Raw genomic sequence first — 17,931 nt, forward strand, 5'->3', positions numbered from 1 at the left:
GAGAAATGACAGTCATCATTACTTTAAGACATGAAGGTCAATCAATTGGACGGCCAAGAAGAAGCACGAAGCTGAAAAGTTACCACCGTTTCATTAGAACTACAACTCCCACCAGCTGTATATCTCACTTTCTCCACTTTTTGGGGGGGCATTTTCTAAAAGTACTGTCAGTCAGTAAAAAAAAAAAAAAGCGGCCTGTAACTAATGGGTTCTTACCATACTGTAAGTCCTCAGTTCAAACAGGCACACTAAATGTTGTACCATTTTATTTTATCAAATAAAATTGTAAACTTAAGTTTAAAAAAATGCAATGTTGACAATCCAAAAGGTTGTGGAACCAAAATGTATATATTTGTTTATTTGAAATTATTTGAAGAAAAGTGCAAGGGTGCCAATATACTTGGCTGTCACCTTATGATTATAATAGCAAGGTAAATAAGAAATTCATTATTTGTAAAATGTTGTACAGATTTTGAGCAATCACTTTATTATAAATCAGTTCCACTATTAAATGTCATGTAATATAATGATAATGGTGTGACAGAGTATAAAAACACAACTTAAAGTAACTGTCCAGTGAAAATCTTGTTTTATTTTTTATCTCATTTGTAAAGCTCATATTCTGTTTGCTAATACCCAAATAATGTTGTTGACTCTTAATTTACCGGTTGGACCTTTTTAATTCTACGAGCAGTACATTTTGCCAATATTTTTGCATGGTGGGGTAACTCCAATTCTTTTAAAGAGACTGGCTCTTTGTACTGCCCCCCTGGCTCCTGCTTCAGTAGGAGAGAGATCAGTCTCTAATTTTGTGTGTCTGATAGTTTATATACGAGTAATTAAAACATGACATTAATTGATCTTTCAGTAGTTCATAAAAAGCCTATCTCGATTGGAATGCCATCGAGGCCAGGCATTTTCCCCGTCTGAAAGTAATCAATTGCCAACCATAGTTAGTCCTGTGAAATTAGGCCTTCACAATATATTTTTGTGTAGCAGATACTCTAACATGATTTTTGGAGAAACGTACAGTACCAGTTAAGAGTTTGGACACATCTACTCATTCAAGGGTTTTTCTTTCTTTTTACTATTTTCTACATTGTAGAATAATAGTGAAGACATCAAAACTATGAAATAACACATTCTGGAATCATGTAGTAACCAAAAAAGTGTTAAACAAATCAAAATATGTTTTATATTTAAGATTCAAAGTAGCCACCATTTGCTTTGATGACAGCTTTGCACACTTGGCATTCTCTCAACCAAATTCATGAGGAATGCTTTTCCAACAGTCTTGAAGGCGTTCCCACATAAGCTGAGCACTTGTTGGCTGCTTTTCCTTCACTCTGCGCTCCTTCTCATCCCAAACCATCTCAATTGGGTGGAGGTCGGGTGATTGTGAAGGCCAGGTCATCTGATGCAGCACTCCATCACTCTCTTGGTCAAATAGCCCTTACACAGCCTGGTGGTGTGTTGGGTCATTGTCCTGTTGAAAACAAATGATAGTCCCACTAAGCACTAACCAGATGGGATGGCGTATCGCTGCAGAATGCTGTGGTAGCCATGCTGGTTAACTGTACCTTGAATTCTAAATAAATCACGACAGTGTCACCAGCAAAGCACCCCCTCACCATCACACCTCCTTCATGCTTCACGGTGGGACCCATACATGCAGAGATCATCCATTCACCTACTGTGTGTTTCACAAAGACACGACGGTTGGAACCAAAAATCTGAAATTTGGACTCATCAGACCAAAGGGAAGATTTCCACCAGTCTAATGTCCATTGCTCGTGTTTCTTGGCCCAAGCAAGTCTCTCCAAATTATTGGTGTCCTTTAGTAGTGGTTTCTTTGCAGCAAATTGACCATGAAGGCCTGATTCACGCAGTCCTCTGAACAGTTGATGTTGAGATGTGTCTGTTACTTGAACTCTGTAAAGCATTTATTTGGGCTGCAATCTGAGGTGCAGTTAAATCTAATGAATTTATCCTCTGCAGCAGAGGTAACTCTGGGTCTTCCTTTCCTGTGGCGGTCCTCATGAGAGCCAGTTTCATCATAGAGCTTGATGGTTTTTGCGACTGCACTTCAAGAAACTTTAAAAGTTCTTGAAATTTTACAAATTGACTGACCATGTCTTAAAGTAATGATGGACTGTCTTTTCTCTTTCCTTATTTGAGCTGTTCTTGCCATAATATGGACTTGGTCTTTTACCAAAGAGGGCTATCTTCTGTATACCACCCCTACCTTGTCACAACACAACTGATTGGCTCGAACGCATTAAGAAGGAAAGAAATTCCACAAATTAACTTTTAACAAGGCACACCTGTTAATTGAAATACATTCCAGGTGACTACCTCATGAAGCTGGTTGAGAGAATGCCAAGAGTATGCAAAGCTGTCATCAAGGCAAAGGGTGGCTACTTTGAAGAATCTCAAATATAAAATATATTTTTATTTGTTTAACACTGTTGGTTACTACATAATTCAATATGTGTTGTTTCATAGTTTTGATGTCTTCACTATTATTCTACAAGGTACAAAATAGTAAAAAGAAAAGAAAAACCCTTGAATGAGTAGGTGTGTCCAAACTTTTGACTGGTACTGTATATCACAAAACTCATCATCAACTCAGGTTGGAGGACCTTCCTCATTCAGAATCTCCTTTGGTGAGAAGGATTTCTCCATCGTTTGTAACTTTTTTCTGTGGGTTCTTTTTGGTCGGGTTACTGTATTGAATTTGCTCTGGGGAAAAAAAATGTTTTTTAACTCGGTCTTTCCTGAATAAATTCCTCAATCTCCTTTTGTTTTGTGTGTAGATTATTCAGGGATTCTGTGGTACATTCAACACCATTGATGTGTAATGTTAGATGTTCTATTTCTGTTTAAATTCTTTTCTCTGTTGACCGATACCGTTTTTGGGATGAAAATTGAATTCAATGGCCTCTAAAGCTACAATAATTGGGTCCACTGAACCAATATTGTGCAAGAAAAAGTCTGTTAAGAATTCCTTACTTTGTGTTAAGAAAGTAGTGTCAGTCAATAAACCCTGGTTAAATTTCCAATATGCCTGTCCTCGTGGAAGGTCTGTCATACTTATATGGAGGGATACTGTATAAATTGATGATCTGATCGCATTCAATCCTCAATCAATGGACAGATACTTTAAAACATTTGACAACAAACAAATACAAAACAACTTAAAATATACTGTACAGTGAGCTATTTTATAGATATACTGTATCACAACATTCCGATCTCAGTCCATTGCTCAGCGGATCTTCATGACGAGCCAATTCCAACAAGTAGTGCCACCAAAAAGGCTATATTTCCAAGGAAAAACAAGACCAGCAGTAACAACTCCATTCTTGTCTGGGGGAGAAATGAAAAGTCAAGTACAGCCGTGGCAGACAAAATAGTTGTTAAGAATGAGTCACTTACTAATTCACTGACACAATAAGTACATTTAAATGTGTGGGATTAAATGGTGGGATTCATCGTACCGATTCAGAAGCATTCTCTGCATGATCTAGAAGAACAACCAAAGTTATATTGAAGTATTTGAACAGAAAAGAGAAACCTGCACACTTCTCTTGCTTGTATCACTTTGTTTATTCAAGCTTACGTGTCGGCCTCTTGTCCTTCGTCAGAGCTTTGGACGTACGCCAAGAGGCCGACAAAAGTTATATGGCAGATCCACAATATGAGGATATTCAATATTATAGGGGGCTAGATATCATCAACCTGAATTTAACTAAATTAAGATCGATATCATTATGTATTTGATCTCACCATTGAGCTTCCAGCGGATGTGGAATTCTAGCAGGATGTACATCGTTGCCTCCCATCCAACAAACCCCCCCATCACCTTCAGAAGCCAACCATCCTCAGAGGTGTCAAAATACGACAGCCCAGTGAATATAGCTGCCACTGGAAGATAATGTCAACACAATTACTAACATGGTAGTAGTGCAACAGCAAACATGTTTGACAGATATTGGCTGAGAAGATACGGTACTTTGTACTATGCTAATAAAATCCAACAAAAACAATGTCATGATCACAGTTCCTTACCAGCTAAAAGTTTTATTGCCACTGCATTCAAAGCATGGGACCAATTGAAGAGGAATCGCCTGTGAAAAAACAATAACACAAAAATAATACATTACCTTGAGAAAACAAGCCACTTTTGGATTTACATACACATGAGCAAACTGACATACACTAGGTATGAGTCTGTATCCCTTACCAGTGATGATGAGGTCCACATCGGAACATGGCAGCGATAGGCTGGAAGAAGGCCAAGATCATAACGATGCAGCCCAACACAGGATGGGCTCCCTATAAACACAGATGGGCTCCCTATAAACACAGATGGGCTCATAAACTGTCTCTCATAACTCATAACTTCCATAATAGAGTAGGTTTCATAAAACTGTAGACGGTACAGCATTTGTCAGATAGGTCTGTTTGTTTTAAATAACAGTCGGCGTGCAGTAAAGGTTTATGATACATACCCCACTCCAGCCTCCAACTTCTGAGAAGGCCAAAATGAAGGCGATGATGGTGGCGGCAACAGTGAGTGTCATAAGAGACACGTGCGCCTGAGGAACATGCAAGTCAAGAGTACAGATTATATGACATTATTATTTGGAACTAAAAACATTACTAATTTTTATGTTCATTTTCTTATATATATTTGTTTTCTTATTGTCGTTGTATTGTCGAGAAGGAACCTGCAAGTCAGCATATTGTTGGACAGTGTATACCATGTGTATCCCGTACATACGACTAATAAAACTTGAAATTTGAAACGTGACGGACGTCAGTCTGCTTGCTTAATTAACAGCATAGCTTCCTCGCAAACACAAGTGACCGCCTGCTTGACACACTCTCCCAGTCACGCTATATGTAGAAAAGGCACCAATTCGATAGCAGTGAAAGCATTTCAAGTACAATCTAACTTACGGTACAATCTAATTTTGTTACACTAACACATTAGGGACAGTATTATAGAAACTCACCAGAAACCAAACATCTTTCCCAAAATAATGTTTCCCCTTGGCCACACCTTTCAGATACCTGGCTATGATCATTCCCAAACTACCTGTGGTCATCCACGCTATCAACATCAGGGAACCTGAAGTACAACAGGATAATAAATCAATCATCCATAATCAATACACAAATCTATAAGCTTGTATATGTAGTTATAATCAGTGTATTACCGTATAACAATTTGTTTGAGGTTATGCATGCAAACTCATCTCACCAAGGAAACGGCAACCTTACCATGTGCTTTAATAATAGGTGGCTCTTTTTCACTTGTAACAACTTGAGGACTTGAAATATCCACTTTAGTGTCACTGATGAAGGTGCCAGTGTGAAAGCCGATTGTCCCTGTCAAAGTCAACCGAAAAGTGAAATGGAAGAGAAATAGAATAAAAGGATATTATGAAACATATGACTGCTTGACTGAAGCAGACCGCTTTATTCATCAGTACCAGGTCCACAATATTTGAATACTTATTAAATAACAGTATTCATAAAATATCTCAGAGTAGGAGTGCTGAGTTAAGATCCCGTCTTCCATGTCCATGTAATGTCACTCATTATTATCTAAAGATGTCATAGCACTATGTAAATAAAATGACAGAGGGACACAACCACTTCCTCTGTACCAGGACTGGTGCTACAATGTTGTAAACTTTTGGCTCATACTGTACCAGTACTGGAGGGTCCATGAACGATCATGAGATAGTAGAGGGAACTAGACCCTCCGGATCGCTGAGTTGAAATGGGGTTCCTAGTCGTAAAGGAACAGCTAATGATACTATTATTCACTGAGGATTTAACATCAGAAACATTTCCCTAGAAAAGGACAAAGAGACATTTGAGTCATTACCGATTGTTTTGTGAGTCATTATAGCATCAGGGTTGGAGGTACATTCCATTTCAAATCAGTCAAATCAGAACTTTAATTCCAGTCCATATTCAATTTCTATCATCCTCCTAGCTTTTCATATGTCATAATAGCAAGCAAGTACCAGAGGAAGTATGTCCGGTATCTTCCTTCCTGTTGAAAAGGCGTGTTGCAATTGGATGAGCCCGCCACTGTCCCGTCCACAAATATAGATGTCATCATTTCCCTTATGTGATGCAGAGGAAAACAGATTATGAGAGGAACACAATCAACCCTGCCACAGGCCACTTGAAGGTGCAGGGTACAATAAACAAAAATTCATAAAATAAAAATAGCACACTGTTGAATGCTCCTGCAGTTTATTGGCTGCCTTCCAACTGCCCTCATACAATCCCTCTTCGTTTTAAAAATAAACTTGTTCACCGTTTTCATTGAAGTGAAAGTATCTGGACGAGTGCCTCGAAATTTGGATAAGCATATTGAATTGCAGGATGTGCATGCACTACTTCTGAAAAGGCTACATTACCATCCTCTGGTCATCTGAGAAGCCGATGGCGATGTAGCCATCTGAAGGGCCGGTCATCTCCAGCTGGACGGCTGTATCACCGGGAGAAGTCATAGCAGACAGGAAGTAACAGTCTGGACTGACCCCAGGGTCACAGTTCAGAGGTTGGCTGAAACAGACCTTAGTGCTGCCACATCCAGTGCTGGAGTTGGACAACTATTACAAACATAGTCAATGTTATTGTAAAGCACTTTGGGACAACTGATGTAAAAATAAATCTTATTGTTTGTTTGAAAATGTAATATGACAATATTGTCTGAGAGTGAGCGGCAGGTAGCCTAGAGGTTAGAGCGTTGGGCCAGTAACTGAAAGGTTGCTAGTTCGAATCCCTGAACCGACAAGGTGAAAAATCTGTTGATCTGCCTTTGAGCAAGGCACTTAACCCTAATTGCTCCAGGGTCGCCGTCAATGACCCCACTCTCGGGGAGTTGGGAAATGCAAAAAACACATTTCCATTTCACACCTCACGCTCGTACAGGTTACCCACTTCTACATGCAATGAAACAGGACAAATACAAATATCCCCTTTTGATAGACTATCAATTACACTTGTGATACATTGACAAGTTCTTAGAAAAAAGGGTTCCAAAAGGGTTCTGCAGCTGTCCCCATAGAAGGAGACGTTAAGGTTCCAGGTAGAATCCTTTTTAGTTCCAGGGTAGAACTCTTTTGCGTTCTATGTAGAACCCTCTGTGAAAAGGGTTCTACATGGAACCCAAAATTATTCTACTTGGAACCAAAAGGGTTCTACATGGAACCAAAAGGGGTTCTTCAAAGGGTTCTCCTGTTAGGTTCTAGATAGCACCTTTGAAGAGTGTAAACACCTTAATCGTAGTTCCAGCAGTGTATTTGATCTGCGCATGTGATAAAACCAGCAGTGCAAGCCTCCCTCCTTTGCACGAGTGAAGGGAGTTAAAAATGTCAGAAGTCAGAATCAAATAGGCTTCCCAAAAATAACATGGTAGCACGTATATTTTGATTGGCAATTGTCTGCATTTATCAAAGTCCCATCAGTAGCCTGATTTCGTGTCCAAATAAACAGGATTATTAGGGAAATCATTCTTCTTGCAAAGCATGCAAATGTTTTAATCAAATTATTATATTAATCTGAATATTGTAATCTTACTCACTTTTGAGGATGAGGTGAAGGAGGAGGTAGAGGTGATGGATATGGATGTGCTGTTAGTTGAGGGTGCAGCAGCAACGTTGTATGTAACTGTAGAACTTCTCACTCCAACCCAGAAGGTGGAGTAATCTTTTACAAAGGATGCACTGTAAAAATGGCATGGCAGAACAAATAGTAATGCAATGTAATAACATTAAGGGACGGATTTTCCATTGAAAGTGTGTTTTAGTCAAGAACGAGGCTTAATCTGTGTACCGGAAACCGGGCCCCAGGGTATAAGACGTGAACATTCTGCTTCACGAGCTAGGGGATATTGGATGGGTGAAACACCTGAATTGGATGGAGTTGAGGTTGCCTGATATGGGGGCCCTCCATATTCCCTGGATGGAGGATTTAGGTGAATCTGATGTGTGAGAAACTGCAGAATTCTGAGAAGAAAAAAAAGAAAAAAAAAGGATCCATGAAGATTTAGTTTTATTCAGATGCAACAGTATGATTCCATGCCAGGGAGACCCAAAGATATTTAGGGTTTCTTAGATTGTTCTGGCTATTCTCACATAAACATTTAATTGGGAGGAGGGATGTTTGTTATGCTTTTTAAATTTTTATTAAAACGATTAGGGGGGGGGTGGCATCATGATGAAAGTGCCCATTTTAGGCCCTTTTAGACCTACAGTGCATTATTGGGAAAGTATTCAGACCCCTTGACTTTTTCCAAATAATGTTATTTTACAGCCTTAATCTAAAATGTATTAAATTAAATGTTTTCCTTGTCAATCTACACACAATACCCCATAATGACAAAGTGAAAACAGGTTTTTAGAAATTCCTTATTTACATAAGTATTCAGAGCTTTTTCCATTGAGCCTCTAAATTGAGCTAAGGTGCATCCTGTTTCCATTGATAATCCTTGAGATCTTTCTACAACTTGATTGGAGTCCACCTGTGGTAAATTAGATTAATTGGACATGATTTGGAAAGGTACACACCTGGCTATATAAGGTCCAACAATTGACATTGCATGTCAGAGCAAAAACCAAGCCATTAAGTCGAAGGAATTGTCCGTAGAGCTCCGAGACAGGATTGTGTCGAGGGAAGGGTACCAAAACATTTCTGCAGCATTGAAGGTCCCCAAGAACACAGTGGCCTCCATCATTCTTAAATGAAAGACGTTTGGAACAACCAAGACTCTTCCAGAAGCTGGCCGCCTGGCCAAACTGAGCAATCGGGGGAGAAGGTCCTTGGTCAGGGAGGTGACCAAGAACCCGATGGTCAGTCTGACAGAGCTCCAGAATTCCTCTGTGGAGATGGGATAACCTTCCAGAAGGACAACCATCTCTGAGTGGCCAGACGGAAGCCACTCCTCAGTAAAAGGCACATGACAGCCTGCTTGGAGTTTGCCAAAAGGCACCTGAAGGACTCTCAGACCATGAGAAACAAGAATCTTTGGTCTGATGAAAGCAAGATTGAACTTGCTGGAGGAAACCTGGCACCATCGCTATGGTGAAGCTTGGTGGTGTCAGCATCATTATTTCCATTTTTTTTAAACCTATTTTTGCTTTGTCATTATGGGGTATTGTGTGTAGATTGAGGAGGACAACTTAATCCATTTTAGAATAAGGCTGTCACGTAACAAAATGTCAAGGGGTCTGAATACTTTCCGAATGCACTGTATACATGCCTCCTGTAAGATCCTATGATCCGTGAACCGTACATGTTACAGACAACATCTGTGCCATTATACTCCTGATGGTGTGCTCCAAAATATGGAGTATGTCTCGATTCTGATATTCAGAAATGTACTTTAATTTATTCAACATTCAAAATATGAATATCTCAAAAGAGATTCGTCTTCAAAGAAAGCAGAGCGCGCTCCCACTTTCCAAGGGGCAACCACAGAGCAGCCTCAACTCTCCCGACTTCTCAGTCTACTTGCCCCAGGAAATAGGGGAACCCTTAAGGTGCCTGCTACAATCAGTTTTCTGAGTTTTACCTGGTTACATTCAGGAAGAAGAAAAAAATCGCCCCACCACTCTGGGACCTGTGGTGCCACCTTTGAGATATGATACATTTTATGAGCACCACCAACACAGTGAATGGGAAAATGGATTCAAAGGAAACTCCGTCTGCTGGTGATTTGCCGAATGTGCAATCATAAAGGTCGCCGGAACTGTTCCCACCTGAGATTCAGGCAGTATATATACAGTACCAGTCAAAAGTTTGGACACACCTACTTATTCAAGGGTTTTTCTGTATTCTTACTATTTTCTACATTGTAGAATAACAGTGAAGACATCAAAACTATGAAATAACACATATGGAATCATGTAGCAACCAAAGAAGTGTTAAACAAATCAAAATATATTTTATATTTGAGATTCTTCAAAGTAGCCACCCTTTGCCTTGATGACAGGTTTGCCCACTCTTGGCACTCTTTCAACCAGCTTCATGAGGTAGTTATCTCTAATGCATTAACAGGTGTGCCTTGTTAAAAGTTTCCTTCTTAATGCATTTGAGCCAATCAGCTTTGTTGTGACAAGGTAGGGGTGGTATACAGAAGATAGCCCTATTTGATCAAATACTTACCTAGTTAAATAAAGGTGAAATAAAATTTAAAAAATAACTTAGCCTGAAGACCCGACGTTGAATTGCATAGAATTCTACTTTGGGCAGATATGTGCGTTTGGTTGAGCAAAGTTACCTCTCACGACCTCTACCAGCCAGAATGATTAATAAAATGATACTTTACCGGTTGTCTGTGAGGTTGGTCCTTTAGCAGGTAAGAATGTGACATCAAATATCGACAGATCAACCTGACCTTCAGTATGCTGGTCTGTATTTAATTTTTATTTACATTTTTTATTTTCAATACTGATGCAATTCACATGTGACAAACACTTGCACAATATGGCCGAGCCTAGCCGAACTTCCAGCTGATTGCGAGGAAACGTTCCCTTTGTCGACTATATTCAGCTATTGTTTACATATTGTGCATCACGCGCAATGCGTCAATAGATTGAAAATACAAGCGACAGAACCTACCTGCGCCGCAAACATTTGCGTAAGGTAAAGGTTTTCAGACCTGCGTGAGCTGCCAATGGAATCATCAGATACAACCAGAGAAGGTCCATGTGAGCAGCCGACTGAAGGAGCGGCTGGAGAACTGGTGGAGGGCCGAGAACCACATCCAACCATGGTAGCCTGGAGAGGCGGGACAAAGACCTCAAGCAGGAGTTCCGGGGTCTATGACAATCTAACCTCACATCCCTCACGTCTCCCAAGCTGAGCTTGCCAGCCAGAGCCCATGAATGGGTCTGCCAACACCAAGTCGACTGAGGGTTGACATAGCAGGGACTTCAACTCCACAGCAGGGTTTTGAAGTAGCAATGATGTTAACCTCAACCTCAACCCCAGCACCAGGAGACCAGTCCAGCAGCACCAATGTCAACCCTCCAGCATTCCTGTGGAAGGAGCCAAAAATGCCTTCTTACCAGCAGAGGGTGGACATTGAAAACTACCTGCTGAAGTTTTTAACGAATGGCCAAGGCGTGGCGGTGGCAAGAGGAAGAGTGGGCTGCCGTCTAAATCCATTGCTCAAGGGAAAGGCCATAGAGGCTTACACAGCAACTGATGAGGGGTTGTCCATAGTCTACAAGGACCTGAAGGAAGCACTGCTGGTGAAGTTGGACATCTCTCCAGAGACCTACCTTCAACGCTTCAGAGCTGGATCGACACCATCGGGAGAGTCACAGACGAAGACTTCCCACCGCCTCAGGGACTTCTACTGCCGATGGGTTCGACCGGAGAAGACACAGGACAAGATTGGTGAGGTCGTCATCCTCGAGCAACTTCTACAAGTTCTGCCACACAACACTCGGACCTGGGTCCGAGAGCATGAGCCCAAGGATGGGCTTATGGCGGCCAAGCTGGCACTGCAGTACCTCAACATACGAAAAGGAGGCCCATCACGACCTGCAGCATCCACTCCAAGAAGCTTCAGAGGCATAAGGGACACCAGGAACACCACAGATGGTGGAGGTAACTCTGGGGGGGGGGGTGTCTGGGAGGAGTAAGTAAGGGATCGTGCAGTTTGTTCAGATGGGAGGGACCTGTTTTTATTGTCAGCAGCAAGGGCACAAAGCTTCGATGTGTCCACCACGTAAGTCCAAGCTCTCAGGTTTACTGTTAAGTGCCCAGAGGGTGAGATGGTGTTCAGGATAGGCAGAGTGGGGGAGAGTCAGTCTTGCTACCTGTGAAAGTGAATGGTCAAAGTCTCACTGAAGTGCTTGACACTAGTAGTTCCCTGTCTCTGATGCAGACCTTTGGAAAATATACATTTTAAAAACTCTAATAAAACAATTTAATATAACCTACACAATCACAATAAATCCATAATTTATTTAAGGCAGGTCTAAAGAAACATGATATGAAGAAAATGTAGTCTATTTCAGAAGAACCAAATAGCATATTCTAAGTCGTCCATATGTTAGGCCCTGATCTGGCAATGTCATATGGTTGTGGGCTACAATAGCTAATTTAATAATTCCTGTGGCATTATTTACCTGTAGAGGTTAAGTCAAAACTGTAACTCTACCACTCCGGAACATTCACTGTCATCTTGGTAAGCAACTCCAGTGTAATTTTGGCCTTTTGTTTTAGGTTCTTGTCCTGATGAAAGGTGAATTCATCTCCCAGTGTCTGAGGGAAGGAGACTGAACCAGGTTTACCTCTAGGATTTTGCCAGTGCTTAGCTCCTTTTCCATTTATTTTTATCGTGAAAAACTCCCCAATCCTTAACGATTACAAGCATACCCATAACATGATGCAGCCAGCACTATGCTTGAAAATATGTAGCGTGGTACTCAGTAATGTGTTTTATTTGCCCCAAATTTGTTTTCAGGACAAAAAGTGAATTGTAAACAGAATGCATGTTTTGGAATACTTCTTATTCTGTAAATGCTTCCGTCTTTTCACTGTGTCAATTAGATTAGTATTGTGGATTAACTACAATGTTGTTGATCCATCCTCAGTTCTCCTATCACAGCCATTAAAGTCTCCTGCGCAATGTTTATAATCGGAGGCGGAGCCTGTCTGCATAGCTTGCTCACCCGCAGCTCACCAGCTGATGTAGGCTGTGTGTGTTGCATCCTTCCGAATGCTGTTGTGCTCATTAATTGTGCTCATCACTGAAAAGCTTTCAATCTCTCCAAAAACTCTCATTCCATTCAATTTAGTAGTCAGATTTTAGTCACAGAGATCATTTTGTTTCGTCTCGTTTTAGTCAACTGAATTGAATAGTAATTGTTGCTTAGGTATAGTTTCTTTCTGGGTCTATTTAGTTAGCTATAGTCTTGTCAGTTGCCACTGAAAAATAGGTGTTTGACATATTTTAGTTACTATTTTTGATCTGCACTGATTATGCACAATTACAGGAGGTGCTCTCCTAACACACACACAGTTTTCTATTGCTATCCTTGTGGGAACCAAAGAATTGATTTCCATCCAAAATCCTATTTTCCCTAACCCTAAATCTAACCCTAACCTAACCATAACCCTAAACCCCTAAAACTATACCTAATCGTAACTCCTAACCCCAAACCTAATTGTAACCCTAAACCTAGTCCCTAAGCCTAAAATAGGGTTTTTCCTCATGGGGACCGGCAAAATGTCCCCGAATTTTCCTTGTTTTACCTTGCCCACAAGGATAGTTAAACAAACACACACAACCTTACATAAATATATCCTTTTTCTCAGCCACTTTACCCTTGTTTGTATGCTTTTAACTACCTCATCTACAGTTGAAGTCGGAAATTTACATATACTTAGGTTGGAGTCACTAAAACTTGTTTTTCAACCACCACAAATTTCTTGTTCACAAACTATAGTTTTGGCAAGTCGGTTAGGACATCTACTTTTGTGCATGACACAAGTAACTTTTCCAACAATTGTTTACAGACAGATTATTTCACTTATAATTCATTGTATATCAATTCCAGTGGGTCAGAAGTTTACATACCCTAAGTTGACTGTGCCTTTAAACAGCTTGGGAAAATCCAGAAAATGATGTCATGGATTTAGAAGCTTCTGATAGGCTAATTGACATCATTTGAGTCAATTGGTGGTGTACCTGTGGATATATTTCAAGGCCACCCTTCAAACTCAGTGCCTCTTTGCTTGACATCATGGGGAATATCTAAAGAAATCAGCCAAGACCTCAAAAAAAAACCTTGTAGACCCCCACAAGTCAGGTTCATCCTTGGGCGCAATTTCCAAACGCCTGAAGGTACCACGTTCATCTGTACAAATAATAGTACGCAACTATAAACCCCATGGGACCACGCAGCCGTCATACCGCTCAGGAAGGAGACGCGTTCTGTCTCCTAGAGATGAACGTACTTTGGGGCGAAAAGTGCAAATCAATCCCAGAACAACAGCAAAGGACCTTGTGAAGATGCTGGAGGAAACAGGTACAAAAGTATCTATATCCACAGTAAAACGAGTCCTATATTGACATAACCTGAAAGGCCACTCAGCAAGGAAGAAGCCACTGCTCCAAAACTGCCATAAAGAAGCCAAACTACGGTTTGCAACTGCACATGGGGACAAAGATCGTACTTTTTGGAGAAATGTCCTCTGGTCTGATGAAACAAAAATAGAACTGTTTGGCCATAATGACCATCGTTATGTTTGGAGGAAAAAGGGGGAGGCTTGCAAGCCGAATAACACCATCCCAACCGTGAAGCACGGGGGTGGCAGTATCATGTTGTGGGGGTGCTTTGCTGCAGGAGGGACTGGTGCACTTCACAAAATAGATAGCATTATGAGGAAGAAAAATTATCTGGATATATTGAAGCAACATCTCAAGACATCAGTCAGGAAGTTAAAGCTTGGTCGCAAATGGATCTTCCAAATGGTCAATGACCCCAAGCATACTTCCAAAGTTGTGGCAAAATGGATTAAAGGCAACAAAGTCGAAGTATTGGAGTGGCCATCACAAAGCCCTGACCTCAATCCCATAGAAAATGTGTGGGCAGAACTGAAAAAGCATGCCAGCTCTGTCAGGAGGATTGGGCCAAAATTCACCCAACTTATTGTGGGAAGCTTGTGGAAGGCTACCCGAAACATTTGACCCAAGTTAAACAATTTAAAGGCAATGCTACCAAATACTAATTGAGTGTATGTAAACTTCTTACCCACTGGGAATGTGATGAAAGAAATAAAAGCTGAAATAAACCATTCTCTCTACTATTATTCTGACATTTCACATTCTTAAAATAAAGTGGTGATCCTATCCTAATTTTTACTAGGATTAAATGTCAGGAATTGTGAAAAACTGACTTTAAATGTATTTGGCTAAGGTGTATGTAAACTTCCGACTTCAACTGTATCACCAGTATACCTGCAGTCATATCAGTACATGTACATTCTTGTGTTCTTTCTCTACTGGAATTGACACTTACATTTATTTGTATTTTTTACTTCTATATTGACACTGCTATTTTTGATTTTTATACTGCATTGTTAAAGTTTTTCAGTGTAGACTTACAGCCTCTACTCTACCCGACAGGGTAGCAGGAGGACCCATGCAGGAACACGGAATAACGGAATCTTTAAAAAAAAATCAAGACTGTTGTTTTCTTCTGTCTCATAAATACATTTATAAGATCTAAACAACCATTACTGTTTCAATGTTATATGCAGGGGTGCAACTTTCACATTCTGAAATTGCATTTTTTTAACCATTATTTAACTAGGCAAGTCAGTTAAGAACAAATTCTTATTTACAATGACTGCCTACCCCGGCCAAACCCAGACGACGCTAGGACAATTGTGCGCCACCCTATGGGACTCCATCATGGCCGGATGTGATACAGCGTGGATTCGAACCAGGGTGTCTGTAGTGACGCCTCATGCACTGAGATGCAGTGCCTTAGACCGCTGCGCCACTCGGGTTCCCTATCATTGGAATGTGATACAAAACGAGGCAATGGTGTGCTTTAGGACCATGCGGATACCTCCGAGCGGTCGGGTAGGCTGTTTGGAGTGTTTATCCGAGTGGATAAAAATAATAATACAAAAAAATAGTTATGCACCCCCACTACTAAAACCAAAGTTACGCCCCTGGTTATATGTAATACTGTAGCTCTCATAACATAACAGAAAAGCAGGCAATAGGTCAGGTGGTAATAGATAGGTGGGAATAAACAGAATTAAATGGAATTAGACAGTCTCTATGGGAATAGACTCACAGGTAGTCCGTTGCAGGTGAGTAGCTGGGCCTTTCCACTTGTTACAGTGAAGGATCCCAGAGGACTGCTTCCTCCAACCTCTCTGGCTTGTAACATAAACCCAATGAATGGAGTGGAAGCTGCCAGGAGCCTGACTGTAAACAACAGTGTTTAGTTGATTTAAACACCACCATAGAAAATGGAGACGGTTATTCATTCCATATCTACTTTTCAGCATATCTACCTATAACAGCCAAACCATAGATAGATTAATAAAGCCTATAGGCCTAGTAGTGAGGGTTCAATATCTCTGCATGAACCCTCCAGTAATAGAGAAAACTACATGATGTCTCACCTATGATTTCATCGCCCTCCTTAAAGCTGAACCGGTCAGTGGTGACAGAGAATGGAGCGGGCCTTTGCTGCGCGCCGTTTTTGTGTTGCGGTGTCATATTGTCACACGCCCCAGTCACCTTTCCGGAGCTGTAGCACTGCACCGCACGCAGATAACACGCCAATAACACAATGATAAATATGTATCGTTCCATTTAGATTAAATTATTTAAACGAAAACTGTAAAAAATAGTCTACTGATGGAGACCATAACCCACCGATGCCAGCAAATTGTGAAGTTTGGGTGAGGGGCAGAATTTGTATTATAGTGCCTTGTGGGTGGAGAGTACTAGTATACTACTAGTCGCGACAGGTTATGCTGCGTTCATAACCAAGTGGGATGGTGGAAATGACCAATTGTGACGTCGTAAATATTAGTTGGATGCATTCACTTCTTGATAGAATGCTGATTGGCTAATGGCTAAGTTCGCCAACAAGCTCTGTCAACCATAAACTAAAAGTACAGCTATTATGCTTGTAAACAAATGATAGTGTTCAAAAACCACATTAATAGATTGTTTTTAAGAAATTGTGTTTTGTTGTTGCATTTAACTGCCGAAAATGTTGTTATCGAGGTCACTTCCTTGACTTCAGAGGTCAGCATGTGGGAGAAGTCGGGGCTCAGGTATGATAGACGAGTTTTCCTTTCGTAATTACCAGTTGGAGGGGCATTCAAGTGGATATTTCAGAGTTGTATGGGTAAATACCACCTTCCCACTGGGTTATGAATGCAGGGTATAACAGGTTGGCTAAATAGAGATGTGTAGAGCTCGAAACTTTGGGTTTCTTGACAAAATTTGCCATCTTCAAATTATTTGTTATTATGTTCCGGCCCCTTGACCATCCACTCAAGAAAAGAAAAATGGCCCGTGGCTGAATCTAGTTCCCATCCAGTTGACTACTTTAAAATGGTGAAAGTCCTCAATGGTGCTGCCCATGCTAAAACTGGCTTTTGGGTACTCGAGACCTCTATAGAGTACCACAGTATGAGTCGTAATACCCATAAAACCTAGCGGTCAAACAGGAAAAAGGTTCCAATCGTTTTTCCACCATTCATTTTTCCCATAGGGGATTTTAGAAACATTTAAAATAAGAGCTGTGTTTCGTGTAGGCTTACCCTGGCGTGATGTTTTGATAACCCTGTGAATCTCTTGGACAAGTTGACATTTATCAAAATTCCCTGTTTGACCGCTAGGTTTTATGGGTATTAGTTCACCTCCACTGTGGGGCTGTATATATCTCTATGGTTGCTTCCCACAATACCGTACCAATGTTCCTTCCAGGCTTACAGTTTTCTACATTAGCTTTGGTGCAATTATCACAAGTATGTGGTGAATTTTCTAAACTCTTAGTACAAAAATCCAAACCGATAACTGTAATCAAATTAAACAAAGGAATTTAATGAAACTTAACGATTAGCAGCCACTAGTTTGAATCAATCTTGAGCATTTGGCCATTGGTTCTCATCGACATCACAGTAACTCACCTCATTGTTCATACACCTGGGGGAAAAAACATCAAGCCTCAAATACAGTACCAGTCAAAACTTTGGACACATACTCATTCCAGGGTTTTTCTTTATTTGTACTTTTTTCTACATTGTAGAATAACAGTGAAGACATCAAAACTATGAAGTAACACATATGGAATCATGTAGTAACCAAAACAAGTGTTAAACAAATAAAACATATATTTTTGA

The 17,931-nt window shown here is 40.6% G+C and overlaps 1 protein-coding gene across 1 annotated transcript; it reads right to left on the bottom strand.

The window, feature by feature from the left end:
• Positions 1-325: 325 nt before the first annotated feature.
• On the bottom strand, positions 326-16,485 carry LOC139533944 (putative ferric-chelate reductase 1). Its single transcript, XM_071332474.1, has 15 exons — positions 16,195-16,485; positions 15,861-15,994; positions 7,942-8,039; positions 7,616-7,757; positions 6,447-6,641; positions 6,045-6,146; positions 5,724-5,868; positions 5,290-5,397; positions 5,022-5,137; positions 4,515-4,601; positions 4,247-4,338; positions 4,072-4,130; positions 3,790-3,927; positions 3,501-3,526; positions 326-3,369 (listed from the first exon to the last, which is right to left on the bottom strand). Exons 1-15 carry the CDS (start codon positions 16,385-16,387, stop codon positions 3,280-3,282), a joined length of 1,725 nt encoding a protein of 574 aa, XP_071188575.1. The 5' UTR covers positions 16,388-16,485; the 3' UTR covers positions 326-3,279.
• Between the last annotated feature and the right edge of the window lie 1,446 nt (positions 16,486-17,931).

Source organism: Salvelinus alpinus, chromosome 11 (genome assembly GCF_045679555.1).
Source record: "Salvelinus alpinus chromosome 11, SLU_Salpinus.1, whole genome shotgun sequence".
In the NCBI taxonomy this organism is placed as follows: domain Eukaryota; kingdom Metazoa; phylum Chordata; class Actinopteri; order Salmoniformes; family Salmonidae; genus Salvelinus; species Salvelinus alpinus.

What these genes read in the sequence shown, in the direction of transcription:
- LOC139533944 (XM_071332474.1), bottom strand. Translation starts at nt 16,387, where the DNA reads ATGGAACGATACATATTTATCATTGTGTTATTGGCGTGTTATCTGCGT. An exon ending in GGAGGGCGATGAAATCATAG is followed by an intron (nt 15,995 to 16,194) that starts GTGAGACATCAT and finishes TGTTGTTTACAG; the next exon opens with TCAGGCTCCTGGCAGCTTCC. An exon ending in TCACCTGCAACGGACTACCT is followed by an intron (nt 8,040 to 15,860) that starts GTGAGTCTATTC and finishes TTTTCTTCTCAG; the next exon opens with AATTCTGCAGTTTCTCACAC.